At 37.4% G+C, this 18,113-nt stretch overlaps 1 protein-coding gene across 1 annotated transcript in view; it reads left to right on the plus strand.

Annotated features, from left to right (window-relative positions):
- CLGN (calmegin) overlaps positions 1-18,113 on the plus strand; it is a 56,183-nt gene that overhangs the window by 14,766 nt on the left and 23,304 nt on the right. Inside the window, exons 2-5 of the mRNA XM_007091786.2 lie at positions 9,426-9,578; positions 12,126-12,199; positions 12,864-12,922; positions 17,115-17,256. Of these exons, the coding sequence (XP_007091848.1) occupies positions 9,435-9,578; positions 12,126-12,199; positions 12,864-12,922; positions 17,115-17,256 (419 nt within the window). The 5' untranslated portion in view covers positions 9,426-9,434. The remainder of the gene's footprint in view (positions 1-9,425; positions 9,579-12,125; positions 12,200-12,863; positions 12,923-17,114; positions 17,257-18,113) is intronic.

Consider the following 18,113-nt stretch of genomic DNA (forward strand, 5'->3'; position numbering starts at 1 on the left):
ACAATCTACTTAAAAATGGACACAAAACATGAACAGACATTTCCTCAAAAAAAGACATACAGATGGCCAACAGACACATGAAAAGATACTCTGTATCACTCATCATCAGGGAAATGCAAATCAAATCACAATGAGATATCATCTCATACCTGTCAGAATGGCTAAAATCAAAAATACAAGAAACAAGCATTGGCAAGGATGTGGAGAAAAAGGAACCCTTTTGCACTGTTTGTGGGAATAAAAATTGGTGCAGTCATTGTGGAAAACAGTATGGAGTTTCCTCAAAAAATTAAAAGTAGAACTACCCTATGATCCAGTAATCACACTACTGGGTATTTACCCCCAAAACACAAAAACACTACTTCATGGGATGTAGCCAAACCATGGAAACAGCCCAAGTGTCCCTTGATGGATGAGTGGATAAAGAAGTTGTGGTATATATATATACAATGGAATATTACTCAGCCATAAAAAGGAATGAAATCTTGCCATTTGCAACAACACTGATAGAACAAGAGAGTATTATGCTGAATGAAATAAGGCAGTCAGAGAAAAACAAATACCATGTGATCTCACTTGTGGGGAATTTAAGAAACAAAACAAAAGAACGTAGGGAAAAAAGAGAGACAAACCAAGAAACAGGCTTTTAACTATAGAGAACAGATGGTTACCAGAGGGAAGGTGGGTGGGTGGATGGGAGATATAGGGGATGGGGATTTAAAAAAAAAAGAAAGGTTCTAATTAGTTGGGCTAACTATATGGGAAAAAACTTTTTATAATGTTTATTTTCTAAGAACAACTTTATTAATACAGTATTTGCAATTTCAAGTTCACTTGTTTAATGTGTAAAAGTCAATGGGTTTTAATATACTTAACACAGTTATGTAACCATTACCATATCCAATTTTAGAACATTTTCATTACCTCCCCAAAAACTTTACCTCCCTTAACCCTTTCTTCCGATTCCTTTCCCTAGGTACTCACTGAATCTATTTTCTGTTTCTATAAATTTACCTATTTCTTTTCAATGGGATCATACAATATGTGGTCTTTTATTATGGGCTTCTTTCACTCAGCATGTTTTTTGAGATTCATCTATCTTGAACATATCAGTATACCATTCAGTTTTATTGCTAAGTAATATTTTATTGTATAGATAGCCCATATTTTGTCTAACCATTAGTAGATGGATATTTGTGTTGTTTGTAAATTTTGGCTAATTATGAAAATGTTTCTTTAAGCATCCATATTTAAGTTTTTGTGTACATATATGTTTTCGTTTCTCTCTGGCAGATACCTAGTAGTGGAATTGCTAAGTTATAGGGTAATTCTATTTTTAACATTTTAAAGAACTGACATACTATCTTCCAAAACTTACATCATTATACATTCCTACCAGCAATGTATAAAGGTGCCAATTTCTTTATATCCTCTCAGCAGTTGTTACTTTCTCTTTTTGATTATAGCCATTCTGGTGGATGTAAATTGCTAATCTCATACCAGTGTTTCTAAAGCGGACCAATGTAGGTCTATAGAAACGTTCTGAAAGATCTAAGAGTTCTAAGAATTTACTTTTATTTTTATTTTTATTTTTTTCAATATATGAAATTTACTGTCAAATTGGTTTCCATACAACACCCAGTGCTCATCCCAAAAGGTGCTCTCCTCAATACCCATCACCCACCCTCCCCTCCCTCCCACCCCCCATCAACCCTCAGTTTGTTCTCAGTTTTTAAGAGTCTCTTATGCTTTGGCTCTCTCCCACTCTAACCTCTTTTTTTTTTTTTTTCCTTCCCCTCCCCCATGGGTTTCTGTTAAGTTTCTCAGGATCCACATAAGAGTGAAAACATACGGTATCTGTCTTTCTCTGTATGGCTTATTTCACTTAGCATCACACTCTCCAGTTCCATCCACGTTGCTACAAAGGGCCATATTTCATTCTTTCTCATTGCCATGTAGTACTCCATTGTGTATATAAACCACAATTTCTTTATCCATTCATCAGTTGATGGACATTTAGGCTCTTTCCACAATTTGGCTATTGTTGAGAGTGCTGCTATAAACATTGGGGTACAAGTTCCCCCATGCATCAGTACTCCTGTATCCATTGGGTAAATTCCTAGCAGTGCTATTGCTGGGTCATAGGGTAGGTCTATTTTTAATTTTCTGAGGAACCTCCACACTGTTTTCCAGAGAGGCTGCACCAGTTTGCATTGCCACCAACAGTGCAAGAGGGTTCCCATTTCTCCACATCCTCTCCAGCATCTATAGTCTCCTGATTTGTTCATTTTGGCCACTCTGACTGGCGTGAGGTGATATCTGAGTGTGGTTTTGATTTGTATTTCCCTGATGAGAAACGATGTTGAGCATCTTTTCATGTGCCTGTTGGCCATCCGGATGTCTTCTTTAGAGAAGTGTCTATTCATGTTTTCTGCCCATTTCTTCACTGGGTTATTTGTTTTTTGGGTGTGGAATTTTGTGAGCTCTTTATAGATTTTGGATACTAACCCTTTGTCCGATATGTCATTTGCAAATATCTTTTCCCATTCCGTTGGTTGCCTTTTAGTTTTGTTGGTTGTTTCCTTTGCTGTGCAGAAGCTTTTTATCTTCATAAGGTCCCAGTAATTCATTTTTGCTTTTAATTCCCTTGCCTTTGGGGATGTGTCGAGTAAGAGATTGCTACGGCTGAGGTCAGAGAGGTCTTTTCCTGCTTTCTCCTCTAGTGTTTTGATGGTTTCCTGTCTCACATTCAGGTCCTTTATCCATTTTGAGTTTATTTTTGTGAATGGTGTGAGAAAGTGGTCTAGCTTCAACCTTCTGCATGTTGCTGTCCAGTTCTCCCAGCACCATTTGTTAAAGAGACTGTCTTTTTTCCATTGGATGTTCTTTCCTGCTTTGTCAAAGATGAGTTGGCCATACGTTTGTGGGTCTAGTTCTGGGGTTTCTATTCTATTCCATTGGTCTATGTGTCTGTTTTTGTGCCAATACCATGCTGTCTTGATGATTACAGCTTTGTAGTAGAGGCTAAAGTCTGGGATTGTGATGCCTCCTGCTTTGGTCTTCTTCAAAATTACTTTGGCTATTCGGGGCCTTTTGTGGTTCCATATGAATTTTAGGATTGCTTGTTCTAGTTTTGAGAAGAATGCTGGTGCAATTTTGATTGGGATTGCATTGAATGTGTAGATAGCTTTGGGTAGTATTGACATTTTGACAATATTTATTCTTCCAATCCATGAGCAGGGAATGTCTTTCCATTTCTTTATATCTTCTTCAATTACCTTCATAAGCTTTCTATAGTTTTCAGCATACAGATCTTTTACATCTTTGGTTAGATTTATTCCTAGGTATTTTATGCTTCTTGGTGCAATTGTGAATGGGATCAGTTTCTTTATTTGTCTTTCTGTTGCTTCATTGTTAGTGTATAAGAATGCAACTGATTTCTGTACATTGATTTTGTATCCTGCAACTTTGCTGAATTCATGTATCAGTTCTAGCAGACTTGGTGGAGTCTATCAGATTTTCCATGTATAATATCATGTCATCTGCAAAAAGCGAAAGCTTGACTTCATCTTTGCCAATTTGGATGCCTTTGATTTCCTTTTGTTGTCTGATTGCTGATGCTAGAACTTCCAACACTATGTTAAACAACAGCAGTGAGAGTGGGCATCCCTGTCGTGTTCCTGATCTCAGGAAAAAAGCTCTCAGTTTTTCCCCATTGAGGATGATGTTAGCTGTGGGCTTTTCATAAATGGCTTTGATGATGTTTAAGTATGTTCCTTCTATCCCGACTTTCTCAAGGGTTTTTATTAAGAAAGGGTGCTGGATTTTGTCAAAGGCCTTTTCTGCATCGACTGACAGGATCATATGGTTCTTATCTTTTCTTTTATTAATGTGATGTATCACGTTGATTGATTTGCAAATGTTGAACCAGCCCTGCATCCCAGGAATGAATCCCACTTGATCATGGTGAATAATTCTTTTTACATGCTGTTGAATTCGATTTGCTAGTATCTTATTGAGAATTTTTGCATCCATATTCATCAGGGATATTGGCCTGTAGTTCTCTTTTTTTACTGGGTCTGTGTCTGGTTTGGGAATCAAAGTAATACTGGCTTCATAGAATGAGTCTGGAAGTTTTCCTTCCCTTTCTACTTCTTGGAATAGCTTGAGAAGGATAGGTATTATCTCTGCTTTAAACGTCTGGTAGAACTCCCCTGGGAAGCCATCTGGTCCTGGACTCTTATTTGTTGGGAGATTTTTGATAACGGGTTCAATTTCTTCACTGGTTATGGGTCTGTTCAAGCTTTCTATTTCCTCCTGATGGAGTTTTGGAAGCGTGTGGGTGTTTAGGAATTTGTCCATTTATTCCAGGTTGTCCAGTTGTTGGCACATAATTTTTCATAGTATTCCCTGATAATTGTTTGTATCTCTGAGGGATTGGTTGTAATAATTCCATTTTCATTCATGATTTTATCTATTTGGGTCATCTCCCTTTTCTTTTTGAGAAGCCTGGCTAGAGGTTTGTCAATTTTGTTTATTTTTTCAAAAAACCAACTCTTGGTTTCGTTGATCTGCTCTACCGTTTTTTTAGATTCTATATTGTTTATTTCTGCTCTGAACTTTATTATTTCTCTTCTTCTGCTGGGTTTAGGCTGCCTTTGCTGTTCTGCTTCTATTTCCTTTAGGTGTGCTGTTAGATTTTGTATTTGGGATTTTTCTTGTTTCTTGAGATAGGCCTGGAATGCAATGTATTTTCCTCTCAGGACTGCCTTCGCTGCATCCCAAAGCGTTTGGATTGTTGTATTTTCATTTTCGTTTGTTTCCATATATTTTTAAATTTCTTCTCTAATTGCCTGGTTGACCCACTCATTCTTTAGTAGGGTGTTCTTTAACCTCCATGCTTTTGGAGGTTTTCCAGACTTTTTTCTGTGGTTGATTTCAAGCTTCATAGCATTGTGGTCTGAAAGTATGCATGGTATGATCTCAATTCTTGTATACTTATGAAAGGCTGTTTTGTGATCCAGTATGTGATCTGTCTTGGAGAATGTTCCCTGTGCACGCGAGAAAAAAGTATATTCTGTTGCTTTGGGATGCAGAGTTCTAAATATATCTGTCAAGTCCATCTGATCCAATGTGTCATTCAGGGCCCTTGTTTCTTTATTGACCGTGTGTCTAGATGATCTATCCATTTCTGTAAGTGGAGTGTTAAAATCCCCTGCAATTACCACATTCTTATCAATAAGGTTGCTTATGTTTGTGAGTAATTGTTTTATATATTTGGGGGCTCCAGTATTTGGCGCACAGACATTTATAATTGTTACCTCTTCCTGATGGATAGACTCTGTAATTATTATATAATGCCCTTCTTCATCTCTTGTTACAGCCTTTAATTTAAAGTCTAGTGTGTCTGATATAAGTATGGCTACTCCAGCTTTCTTTTGGCTTCCAGTAGCATGATAAATAGTTCTCCATCCCCTCACTCTCAATCTAAAGGTGTCCTCAGATCTAAAATGAGTCTCTTGTAGACAGCAAATAGATGGGTCTTGTTTTTTTATCCATTCTGATACCCTATGTCTTTTGGTTGGCGCATTTAATCCATTTACATTCAGTGTTATTATAGAAAGATACGGGTTTAGAGTCATTGTGATGTCTGTATGTTTCATGCTTGTAGTGATGTCTCTGGTACTTTGTCTCACAGGATCCCCCTTAGGATCTCTTGTAGGGCTGGTTGAGTGGTGACAAATTCCTTCAGTTTTTGTTTGTTTGGGAAGACCTTTATCTCTCCTTCTATTCTAAATGACAGACTTGCTGGATAAAGGATTCTCGGCTGCATATTTTTTTCTGTTCAATACATTGAAGATCTCGTGCCAATCCTTTCTGGCCTGTCACGTTTCAAAAGAGAGATCAGTCATGAGTCTTATAGGTCTCCCTTTATAAGTTAGGGCACGTTTATCCCTTGCTGCTTTCAGAATTTTCTCTTTATCCTTGTATTTTGCCAGTTTGACTATGATATGTTGTGCAGAAGATCGATTCAAGTTACGTCTGAAGGGAGTTCTCTGTGCCTCTTGGATTTCCATGCCTTTTTCCTTCCCCAGTTCAGGGACGTTCTCAGCTATTATTTCTTCAAATACCCCTTCAGCACCTTTCCCTCGCTCTTCCTCCCCAGGGATACCAATTATGCGTATATTATTTCTTTTTAGTGTGTCACTTAGTTCTCTAATTTTCCCCTCATACTCCTGGATTTTTTTATCTCTCTTTTTCTCAGCTTCCTCTTTTTCCATAACTTTATTTTCTAGTTCACCTATTCTCTCCTCTGCCTCTTCAATCTGAGCCGTCATTGTTTCCATTTTGTTTTGCATTTCGTTTAAAGCGTTTTTCAGCTCCTCCTGACTGTTCCTTAGTCCCTTGATCTCTGTAGCAAGAGATTCTCTGCTGTCCTCTATACTGTTTTCAAGCCCAGCGATTAATTTTATGACTATTATTCTAAATTCACTTTCTGTTATATTATTTAAATCCTTTTTGATCAGTTCATTAGCTGTTGTTATTTCCTGGAGATTCTTCTGAGGGGAATTCTTCCGTTTGGTCATTTTGGATAGTCCCTGGAGTGGTGAGGACCTGCAGGGCACTTCTCCTGTGCTGTGGTGTATAACTGGAGCTGGTGGGCAGAGTCTCAGTCAGACCTGACGTCTGCCCCTGGCCTACCGCTGGGGCCACAGTCAGACTGGTGTGTGCCTTCTCTTCCCCTCTCCTAGGGGCGGGATTCACTGTGGGGTGGCGTGGCCTGTCTGGGCTACTTGCACACTGCTAGGCTTGTGGTGCTGGGTAGGCAAGGTGCAGGGGGGCAGGAGGGGCAGGCTTAGCTCGCTTCTCCTTAGGTGATCCACTTTAGGAGGGGCCCTGTGGCAGCGGGAGGGAGTCAGACCCGCTGCTGGAGGGGTGGCTCCGCAGAACCACCGCGTTGGGTGTTTGCGAGGAGCAAGCAAGTTCCCTGGCAGGGACTGGTTCCCTTTGGGATTTTGGCTGGGGGATGGGCGAGGGAAATGGTGCTGGCGAGCGCCTTTGTTCCCCGCCAAACTGAGCTCTGTCGTCCTGGGGCTCAGCAAGTCTCCCTCCCTTTGTCCTCCAGGCTTCCCACTTTCAGAGCAGAGCTGTTAACTTATGACCTCCCAGATACTAAGCAAGTCCTGCTTGCTGTCGGAACACACTTCGTCTGGCCCCTCCACTTTTGTGAGCCAGACTAGGGGTCTCTGCTTGGCCGGTGGGCCGCCCCTCCGCCCCGGCTCCCTCCCACCAGTCCATGGAGCACGCACCGCTTCTCTGCCCTTCCTACCCTCTTCCGTGAGCCTCTCGTCTGCACTTGGCTCCGGAGACTCCGTTCTGCTAGTTTCTGGTGGTTTTCTGGGTTAGTTAGGCAGGTGTAGGTGGAATCTAAGTGATTAGCAGGATGCGCGGTGAGCCCAGCGTCCTCCTAAGCCGCCATCTTCCCAGCAATCCCTTCGGTTCCTTTTAGAATATGTTTATAGATCTTTTTTTGCAATCCAGGTTATAGAGCTGAGTGGATTCTCTCACATCCTCCAATAGCATTTCTCATACTTTTGGTTCAAATTCAAATCTACTAACCAGTCTTCAGTGAATGACAGGGAAAGGATGAAAAAGTAGACTTGGCTGTCTCCCAGAAAGGATCCTTCTTTCTTCTCCACCGAGATCTTGGGAAGATGGCAACAAATAGATTTTCATGGAGAGGAGATTCAGGACTTGAGGTCAGGAAGGACTATTTATGAAAGAATATGCTAGACGTTTCCAGGTAGAACATCAATAATATTCCAGTTATTTCCATATACCACAACTGGTTTATCCTTTCATCCACTGATGGACATTTAGGCTGTTTCTACCTTTTTGCTACTGTGAATAGTGCGGTAAAGGTGCGCTGCATAGGAAAGAGAATAATGTCCTGAGGCTGCTCTTCACGTGAAAGGCTCCACGAACAGGCAGCTATATTCTCACGAGATGAATTTTAGACACCTCAAATCTGCCAGAAGAAACTGCTGCACCCGAGGAAAATGAGTTGGTGCCTTTGGGTTGCTAAGGCAGGAAACTGTTTTGCCACCAGGGCAAGAATTTACTTTTAAAAAAAGTTTTCATGGGGCCCCTGAGTGGCCCAGTCAGTTAAGTGTCTGACTTTGGCTCAGGTCATGGTCTCATGGTTTGTGAGTTCGAGCCCCGCGTCGGGCTCTGTGATGACAACTTGGAGCCTGGAGCCTTCTTCCTATTCTGTGTCTCCCTCTCTCTCTTCTCCTCCCCTGCTCACACGCTGTCTCTCTCTCAAAAATAAATAAAGATTATAAAAATTAAAAAAAAAAAAAGCTTTCGTAATGATGGTAACTGGGGGAAAAAAGTAATAGAACTGTACTATGGATCACCTGGATCTCTGACCACCTTATAACCAAGGACTGCCACACGAGTTCAGTATCCACGTTTACTTTGTGTTTAAAAGGCCATTGGCACCAAAAAATAAAACTTGAATTTTAACATGTTAATGAGAATAGAGCAAGACATACAAATCATGTATTTCTGCCAAAAGGCAGCCAAATTATATTTGATTTCTACTCAAGTAATGCTATAATAATGAACAGACATTTTGCAGTACTTAGAGAAATGGTTAGATTATTGAGTCATCAAAGTATTATGATAAATGTAAAAGAAGTTTATCCAATACAGTCAACCTGATTGCAGTAAGCCCATATTTATTTGTCTTTAGCTGTGATTTGATTCAGTAAAAGACTTACGTGAAATTATGATAAAAATTTTTTTCTTTAGGTTTTTGGTGTTTATATGTAAATGTACTTTGGTTTTATAATTATGAAACTTCAGTGGTATGTTTATATATACTTAAGCAAGATTGTAATAAATTTGAGAACCATGATTTTTTTTAATGTTTACTTGTTTATTTTGAGAGAGAGAGAGAGGGAGACAGAGTGTGAGGGAGCAGGGGAGGGGCAGAGAGAGAATTCCAAGCAGGCTCCATGCTGTCAGCACAGAGCCCAATGGATCTCACGAACCTTGAGATCATAATGGGAGCCAAAATCAAGAATCAGATGCTTAATCCGCTGAGCCAGCCATGTGCCAACCCCAACCTTTTCTTTCTTTTAAAGGAGTCCACATAATATTTGAGTTTGGCAGTCACTGTTGCTTATCTCTTTAGGTTTTGTGCTCTTGGTTCTTTGTTTTTAGAGGCAGGTGTGTAGCTGTAGAATCTGTGTCCTGTAGGAGTTGAAGTTTGTATTTTATTTATTCAAAGTATAATTTAAATACCTTCATTAATGAAGCTATCCTAGAACAAAAGAGGTATTAAAGAGAAACTATTTCTTTGTAAGTGTACTTCCATATTTTTCACAACTTTTCACCGATAACTCTTAATTTCACAGGTAATCAGTATGCATTTCCAAAGATTTTGGCTATATTTGGGTCTTCTATTCATCTCAATTAATGCAGAATTTATGGATGATGGTGGTGAGATGGAAGATTTTGATGAAAATTCAGAAGAAATTGATGTTAATGAAGGTGAACTCTCCTCAGAGGTAAGGTTACTGCAAAATGAGTTGTAAATTATTCCTTCACAGAATATAGAGGAGAGTGACCTCTAAGATTCATTTCAGTTTTAATAGTAGTCATTTTCTAAATAAATAGAAAAACACTGCTTTTTTTCTAACTATTTCTTGCTGTGTTTTAGAATGCTCATGTATTACAGAAATTTGTGCATTGCACCTAGCACAGTTTTATTACTAAGTAAATATGCAGAAGATTTTTATTATCAAAATAGGAATTTGTCACTGACTAAAGAGCGCTGAGCACTTCTATCTAAGAGAAAGGTTTTCAGTCTTATTTTGGACACTGCTGGCCCTCTTCAGATAAAAGATAAGGTAGTGTCATTTGCAGTTCTAGAGATAAAATAAGTCATTTTTCTTATTTCTCTGAGGAAAGGAGATGCTAAATAGGAGGATGAATTAGAAAGGGAGGTGGTAATGAGGTAGACATTTAATAAGGCTCACCTGCGTTTCTGGCTCATCATTGTTAAGATATGTTTTGAGGTGGTGACTAACAAGTCTGAAAAACCTTGAGGAGATTTTTGTACATCTTGTCAATCCAGAAGAACTTTTACATTGAGGAATATTCATAGATAATATTGGGATGATCAGGAAATTTTTCAGAAATATTTTTGATGGTAAGAATGCATCAATTGTATTGTGTCAGCAACTGCTTAAATATATTATTGTTATAGACTTCACCTCACTTATTTTAGAGTTTTTTATTTGCAAATGAAAGTGTTGTTTAGCTGTTTAAGGTGATTATTCTTTCTCTTTTAAATTTTAAACTCCATGAGTACATTTCTTTTAAAACCTAGTTCTGCGATCTACAGAAAGTTAAGTAATCGAAGTGCTGATGATTAATTGAGATACAGCTACTACAACAGTCTTTGGAAGTTAAAACTTGAAATGAATTGAGAGATACCTGCCATTTTAACTGTATTAGGTGATAGTTGAAAAAAATGGTTGGAAAGGGAAAGAACAACTTCTGATGCTTCTAATTTTATGGTATTATAAGCATGTAGTAAAAGTAATCTAGACACAGTAAAATGTAAATAAAGGGCAATATAAACTTCTGGTGATTTAAAGAGTGATCTAATAGAAAGAAGGCTCATGGTACCATTGTTCATTTTGCCAGTCCATAAAAATATAGAGAACAGTAAAGTTGTAATTCAGTAAACTTCATGAAAAATTGGCAATTTCAGGGGCACCTGGGTGGCTCAGTCCATTGGGCGTCCAACTTCAGCTCAGGTCATGATCTCACGTCTGTGAGTTCAAGCCCCGTGTCGGGCGCTGTGCTGACATCTTGGAGCCTGGAGCCTGCTTCGGATTCTGTGTCTCCCTCTCTCTCTGCCCCTACCCCACTCGCACTCTTTCTCTCTCTCAAAAATAAATAAACATTAAAAAAAATAAAGAAAGAAAAATTGGCAATTCTGATAGAATTTTGACCCTGTCAGTAATTATGTGGAATTGTGTTTGATTATTAATATCCACCCCCCCCTTAAATAGACAGGAAAAGTACTCTCAGGTTAGGGTAGAGACAGTGAATAGAGAAAGTACTTCTGAATTCTTTTACCTAAAGGCTGAAAAAAGAAATCTCGTAATCATATACATAAAATTACAGAGCTTGATTCAGAAACGACCCAGATTGATCTATTACTTTAGGCAAAATTTTATTTGTTCATCAATTCAAATTACGTTTTGATAATTTGTCAATAAATTATTTCTAATCTTTTAAATTGTTTTGCTGGTATGTTCTATACAGCATAATGGTTAAGTGTATAAGCTTTGGAGCCAAACAGCCTTAGTTCATATCATGTCCCAAAACTAACTGTGCCACAGTGGGCAAGTTACTTGGCCTCTGTCATGCAGTTTCATCATATGTAAAATGGGTGCAATAATAGTATTTTGCTCATAGAAGTATTATGAGGATTAAAAGAGCCACCATATAACCACCACCAGTATCACTGTCATCATCATACCAGCTAACACTACAGAACACTTGAAACCATTCTTTGCAGATAATTGCTTTACAGTGCTTTCTGTATTGAATCTTTCTCTTCTCTGGGTTCCTAATCTCTCAAAATGGTATCTTCATCCTCTATCATGTAACAGTGAAATTTAAGAGTTGATATTAAACTTGTCTACATGCTTACCAAGTTTTTCATCTTACATGCGTTAGACCATGCTCTGTCCTCTGTCTTTGATGATTTATATTCCCAAATGTTGTCACCTGTTAGAATCCTTTCAAGGCCATGCCAGCTGTGTCATGAGGCTTTCTCTAGAACTTTTTCCCATCCTTCCTGTGTTGGAAGGACTCAGTGTATTCTTTATTTGCATTTACAGTATTTTTCTCATCATTGTATCTTTTACATTCTCTTGTACCTTATCACACTAGGATACAAAGTTTTGAGGTCATGTCACCTTTTATCTGTTTTACCTATATGTGCATTGCATATTAGGTTCTTAACTAGTGAGATTATTTAATTAAAGTATTTGTGAAGATGAATAACTTTAGATTTTAAAAAATCTATTTTCTAGATTAAATATAAGACACCTCAACCTATAGGAGAAGTATATTTTACAGAAACTTTTGATGGTGGAAGGTTGGCTGGGTGAGTATTCATTCAAGAGAATGTTTTCTTTGATTTAATTAGCATTTTCAAAGTTATTGGCCTATTAAAATTGCCTCTACTACAGAACTATAAAAAATTTTTAAGTATTCTATTTGGCACTGTAAACCAGTACCATTTTTGTTATTGATAGAAATGTTTAACTTGGAGAGTTACTCATTTATACAAAGAAAATATGCAAATGAATTACAAATATAAAGGAAAAAAATTATACCATTTCTTCATTCCTAAGGACTGATATTAATGATAAACTTCAGATGACAAATTCAAATTATTGTCCCATCCTAAATATTGCTAAAAAAGTAAATGCCACTATTTATTGATTTTTATATGCCAGACACTGTCCCAAGTAGGTAGGTCAGTACTATATTTATCTCCATAGCTTTATCGCCTTACAGGTGAGGAAACTGAGGCTTAGTTTATCTGATGTGTGATCATACAGCTAGTAAATTGTGGATTCCAAATGTGTTTGGACTCTAGCCTTGTGAGATTATGTATGGGCATCCTTATTTAGCCTCTAAGCATTTAGTTTTTAATGAGAAGTGACTATTGGGTAATCTTTTGTTGTGTTTCTAGTATATGTTGTGTCTATAAATTGCTGGCTTTACTTTTAATGATACGTATTTGCTTTCATCTTTATTTATAGGTGGGTCTTATCAAAAGCTAAGAAAGATGATACAGATGAGGAGATTTCCATATATGATGGTAAAATATTTATTTAAATATTCAATATAACTAGTATGATCCAGAGTTCACTACCTTTTAAAATTATATTTCTATTATATATATATATATATAATATATATAATATATGAGGTCTGGGGCTCCGTCATGTTTCCACAATAGAATGTTCAGCCTTATATCTCCTTTCTGATATTTCTGGAGGTCTCTGGGTGACCCATACTTAAGCCACCATCTGGTTTCCTGACTCAAAAGAGTTGAATTTTTACTCCAGTGCAGTTAGTCACTGCATTTCCTGCAGCAGTATTTCCCAGGCTACTGCTGTTCTGTGGTGGTTCAACTCCAGCATGGGCACACCTAGATCAGGTTGTAAGTCAGGGCAAGATCCTCTTAGCAAGTGTGAAACAGGGTAATTAATGAGAGCTACTAGTTACGTGGCTACTCCTGGAGCCCATATCTCCAGGCCTTAATGTCTACTTTCGTTGGTTGATAGGATTATCTTCAAGCTTAGCCATAGAAAAAAAAAATGTCCTATATGCAGGGGTCATCTTTTCTTCCCTAATAGGATGACAAAAGAACTTCTTTTTCCTTTTAGTCTAAAATCAGCCTCTTCCTTGGTTGTATGCTAAAGCAAGATCAGCCTCTTCTCATAGTGACTGGTAGTGGGAGTTCTCTTTCTCTCAGAGGACCTCATACCCATAAGGGTATGACCTCACACTCAGACTCCAACAGGCAGATACATGAGAACAGTAACAAAACAGATAATAGCTTGTGTTGGATGTCAGCTGTCTAATTCCTTTTCATAGTTTGTTTTAATGTGAGATGAAAATCATGCCTGCATGTCTTTCTTTGCAGTGTTCTCCATCCTCAGAACTCCTCTGGGTTTTTTTGTGTTTATATTCTCCAAAAAGAACTCTGCCATATGCACAGATCAAGCAATATTGCATTCAGTCCAAATCCATTTAGAGAAAAGAATAATTTCACCCAAAGAAGCAGGAAGTCTGCAGATGTGTAACATGACCTAAAATATGCCCGCAGAGATACACATTATCAAACAATATTTGGCTTAAAACACCTAGGTTTAGGGGCACCTGGCTGGCTCAGTCAGTAGAGCATGCAACTCTTGATCTCAGAGCTGTATGTTTGAGCCCCATGTTGAGTGTAGAGATTACTTAAAAAAAAAAAATCTTAAAAAAAAACTATGTTTAGACTACTTTCCAGTTTTTTTCAAGAACTTTGGGTAGATAATTGTTTCACATTTGTATTTTAGTTTCCTAAAATTAAGATATACTCTATCTTACAAGTGAGTTTAAATCTCTGTTTCTTGATGGACAAAAGTGTCTTTTAACATTTAAATGAATCTTTTCTTTAGCTTAAAATTAAAATCAAACAAGGAAGCAAACAAACAAAAAAACCAAGCTTCTTAGCACTGAAGTTTGGTCTGTAGTCTCATTAAACATAAATATCCATGAAAATAATTTTCTCACATATTAGATTTAGTATAGTTTTTGAATGATTTTTACCAGTGTCTTAAAAGCAACTTTGAAAAATATGGAATCAAAGTTCTAGATGCTAAAAATGGTGTTTTGGATATTGATAGTAGCAGTGTTGTTTATAAATTGGTTAGTGGAGGGGCACCTGGGTGGCTCAGTCAGTTAAGCATCTGACTTCAGCTCAGGTCATGATCTCACAGTCCATGGATTCAAGCCCTGCAATGGACTCTGTGCTGACATTCGGAGCCTGGGACCTGTTTCAGATTCTGTGTCTCCCTTTCTCTCTCTGCCCCTTCCCTGCTCATGCTCTGTCTCTCTCTCTCAAAAATAAATAAACATTAAAAAAAAAAAAAGTGGTAGTTGAGATTAATATTATGTTCTTTTGCAAGAGAATTTATTATTCACAATAGTTAATGACAGCTTCTGTCAAGTGCCACTTGAATAAAGCTCATTCTGAGCTTTTCAGGAGTAAGCAGATCTGTGAAACATGTGCTGGGATGTAGAGTTTGCATTTGGAGTAGACCTATTTACATTTTTAGATTAAGTTATTAATAAAAGTACAAATGTTTAATAAATACCAGTTCTTTAAGTGACCAACTTTCAGGATATAAAAGCTGTGAATTCCTTTTTAAAGAAAAATGTTTGTTTATTTATTTTGAGAGAGACAGAGAAGGTGCACGCCCCTACATGAACTGGGAGGGACAAAGAGAATCCCAAGCAGGAACCAAACTACGGTATCATGACCTGAGCCAAAATCAAGAATCTGACACTTAACCAACTGAGCCACCCAGATGCCCCTTAAACTGTGTGAATTCGTTTTAAAATTTTATTTATATCAGAATATATATTCACTGGTATTGTCTAGAATTTGGCTAAGTGATAAATTAATAGCAAGTTATTATTTATTTGGAATTGGAAAAACCTCTTGTCATTGGGCAATAATTACCCTGTCACAAGTTTTCTAAAATTAAAGCACTAGATGGTACCTTTTTCATAGCTGATAAATATATGTGCATAATTGCAAAAAAAAAAAGACAAGATAGTTTAAAAAATTCTTTGCTATAAATATCCTGAAAATCCTAAAGATGAAGTTGTTATTCCTTAAAAGAAGACCTTTGATTTTGGTCAGGTTAGTAGTGATAATACAATTTATCATCAATGTGAGAGAATAAATATCAAATGAATTCATCTTTTTTAGAAAGGTATAGTGTAACCAAATGAGGGAGAGAAAAGGAAAAGAAACCTATGAAATGGATTTTATAAAACTCAATAAATTCTGCACAGTGATAGACAGACCAAAAATTATTTCTCTCTGATTCATGATTGTTCAGGTTCCTGCACTATTGTTTTGTTTTGTTTTTTGTTTTAGAAAGGAAAATGAGTAATATAAAGAGCATTTATGATTCATAAGTGCCTGTTAATAAATATTCCAAGTTGGTATAATGCTGAAAAATAGCTAGTTTTTGCTAAATTGAGTTTCATTGGGAATTGACAGTACCTATAATTTTCAAAGCTAGAACATTTTATACAAATTAATAGAAGTTGGTTATTTTCTATTCTAAAGAGAAAAAAGGAGAAAAGTCCAACATGCAACTTTTGGGCTACCGGCAACCCATGGAACTTTACAACGTTTGTAGCCCCAAATGTAATTCCAGGAGCTGTCTGATCTTAAACATGGAAAATCCCAGCCCAGAGAGGAGCGAATGCAACTTTGCCATTATTATAGCTTAGTGCTTATCCAGTGCTTGCTACTTTCTTGGCCAAAAGTTCTGAGAGCTAATTGGCCTAGCCTGAGAACAGTGACCTTAATTTGTGTTTATTGGGCATACAGTTTTCAAAATAAAATTTAAATCCCCACAGTACCTTTTGCAAAGTAAAGAAAGCAGCTGATGAGTATCATATATTGCAAAACAGACCAGCGCAAACTGCTTATTTTGTGTTAAGGAAACTATCTCCTATGTAATTTTAAAATATATCATTTTAGGGGTGCCTGGGTGGCTCAAATCGGTTAAACGTCTGTCCAGCTCTTGGTTTTGGCTCAGATCATGATCTCGTAGTTCATGGGTTCCAGCCCTGTGTCAGGCTCTGTGCTGACAGTGCAGAGGATTAGGATTCTTTCTCTCTCTCTGTCGCTGCTCCTGCCTCTCTCGTGCTGTCTCTGTCTCTCTCAAAATAAATAAATAAACTTAAAAAAATAAAAATAAAATTTATCATTTTAAAAATACAGCATTTGATGGGGTGCCTAGGTGGCTGCGTCGGGTAAGCGTCTGACATGGGCTCAGGTCATGATCTCACAATCTGTGATTCTAGCCCTCTGACAGCTCAGAGCCTGGAGCCTGCTTCAGATCCTGTGTCTCCCTCTCTCTCTCTCTGCCCGTCCCCTGTTCACGCTCTGTCTCTGTCTCAAGAATAAATAAACATTAAAAAAAAAATACAGTATTGCTAGATCATGCTACAAACCACATTTTGTAATTTCATTGATTAAAAAGTCAGAGAAATACAATCTAATTTTAGCTAAGAAAATGAAACTATTCTCTACTAAGATAAAAAAAAAAGAGTGGGCATGCATACAATTGCAGATATTATTTCCTGTTTTTCAAATTTTGTTCTATTTTTCGCAAATCAGCCTTCATAAAAAAATCTTACTAGTCACCACTGCTGATAAATAATTTATAAGTCATTGTTTTTGGTTTTCGTTTAATCTGCTTTGCTTTATATTTTAGGAAGATGGGAAATAGAAGAATTGAAAGAAAACCGAATACCTGGTGACAGAGGGCTGGTGTTGAAATCTCAAGCAAAGCATCATGCGATATCTGCGACATTAGCAAAACCCTTCATTTTTGCTGATAAACCTTTGATTGTTCAGTAAGTTTTATTATGTTTTTACAGTACTTTCTCTGAAATGTATGTTAGTTTTGTATAATTTGGCTTCTGAATATAGCTATGAAGGGTATAAAATGGGTATAAAAGTCCAGATTTCCTTTTCAGTTTCACTTACTTAAATACAGAAGGCATAAATACGCACAGGCACTCTGAGGTTTTGAGCAAAAGGAAGGTTAATTTAAAAGTTTTATAATATGTACTGTAATATAAAAAATTCTGCCACCGTAGACCATATAATACATACTAAAATCACCATTTTTATTTTAGCTCTTTTCTTAAAATTACTTACTGTTAAGATATTAATCTCAGTATATTCAGAATAGAACCATAAATATTGCTGCTAAACCAGTGATAAGATTCAAAGGAAACAAATTTATTTTAAAAAAGATACACATATATGGATCAGTGTCTTCTAAGCATCGACCCCTTTTAAGCATTTTTTAATGGCTATTTTTATTTTTGAGAGAGAACAGAGCTATGAATGGGGGAAGGACAGAGAGAGGGGGGACACAGAATCCAAAGCAGGCTCCAGGCTCTGAGCTGTCAGCACAGAGCCTGATGCGGGGCTCGAACTCACAAACTGAGATCGTGACCTGAGCTGAAGTCAGACACTCAACCGACTGAGCCACCCAGGCGCCCCAGCATAGACCCCTTTTAAAGGGCACATGTTTTCACAATCCTTCACTCCCCCATAGTGTGACATAAATTAGTTTTATTATGATGTTGCTTACATGTACACTGTCAGGTATAAATTCCTCAAGTTTCACCTATATAAAACTGATACAAAACAAAATCCACTTACACGAATACAATTACAAAGTCAAAAAATTCAAATTAAA

This window comes from Panthera tigris, chromosome B1 (genome assembly GCF_018350195.1).
Source record: "Panthera tigris isolate Pti1 chromosome B1, P.tigris_Pti1_mat1.1, whole genome shotgun sequence".
Taxonomy (NCBI): Eukaryota; Metazoa; Chordata; class Mammalia; order Carnivora; family Felidae; genus Panthera; species Panthera tigris.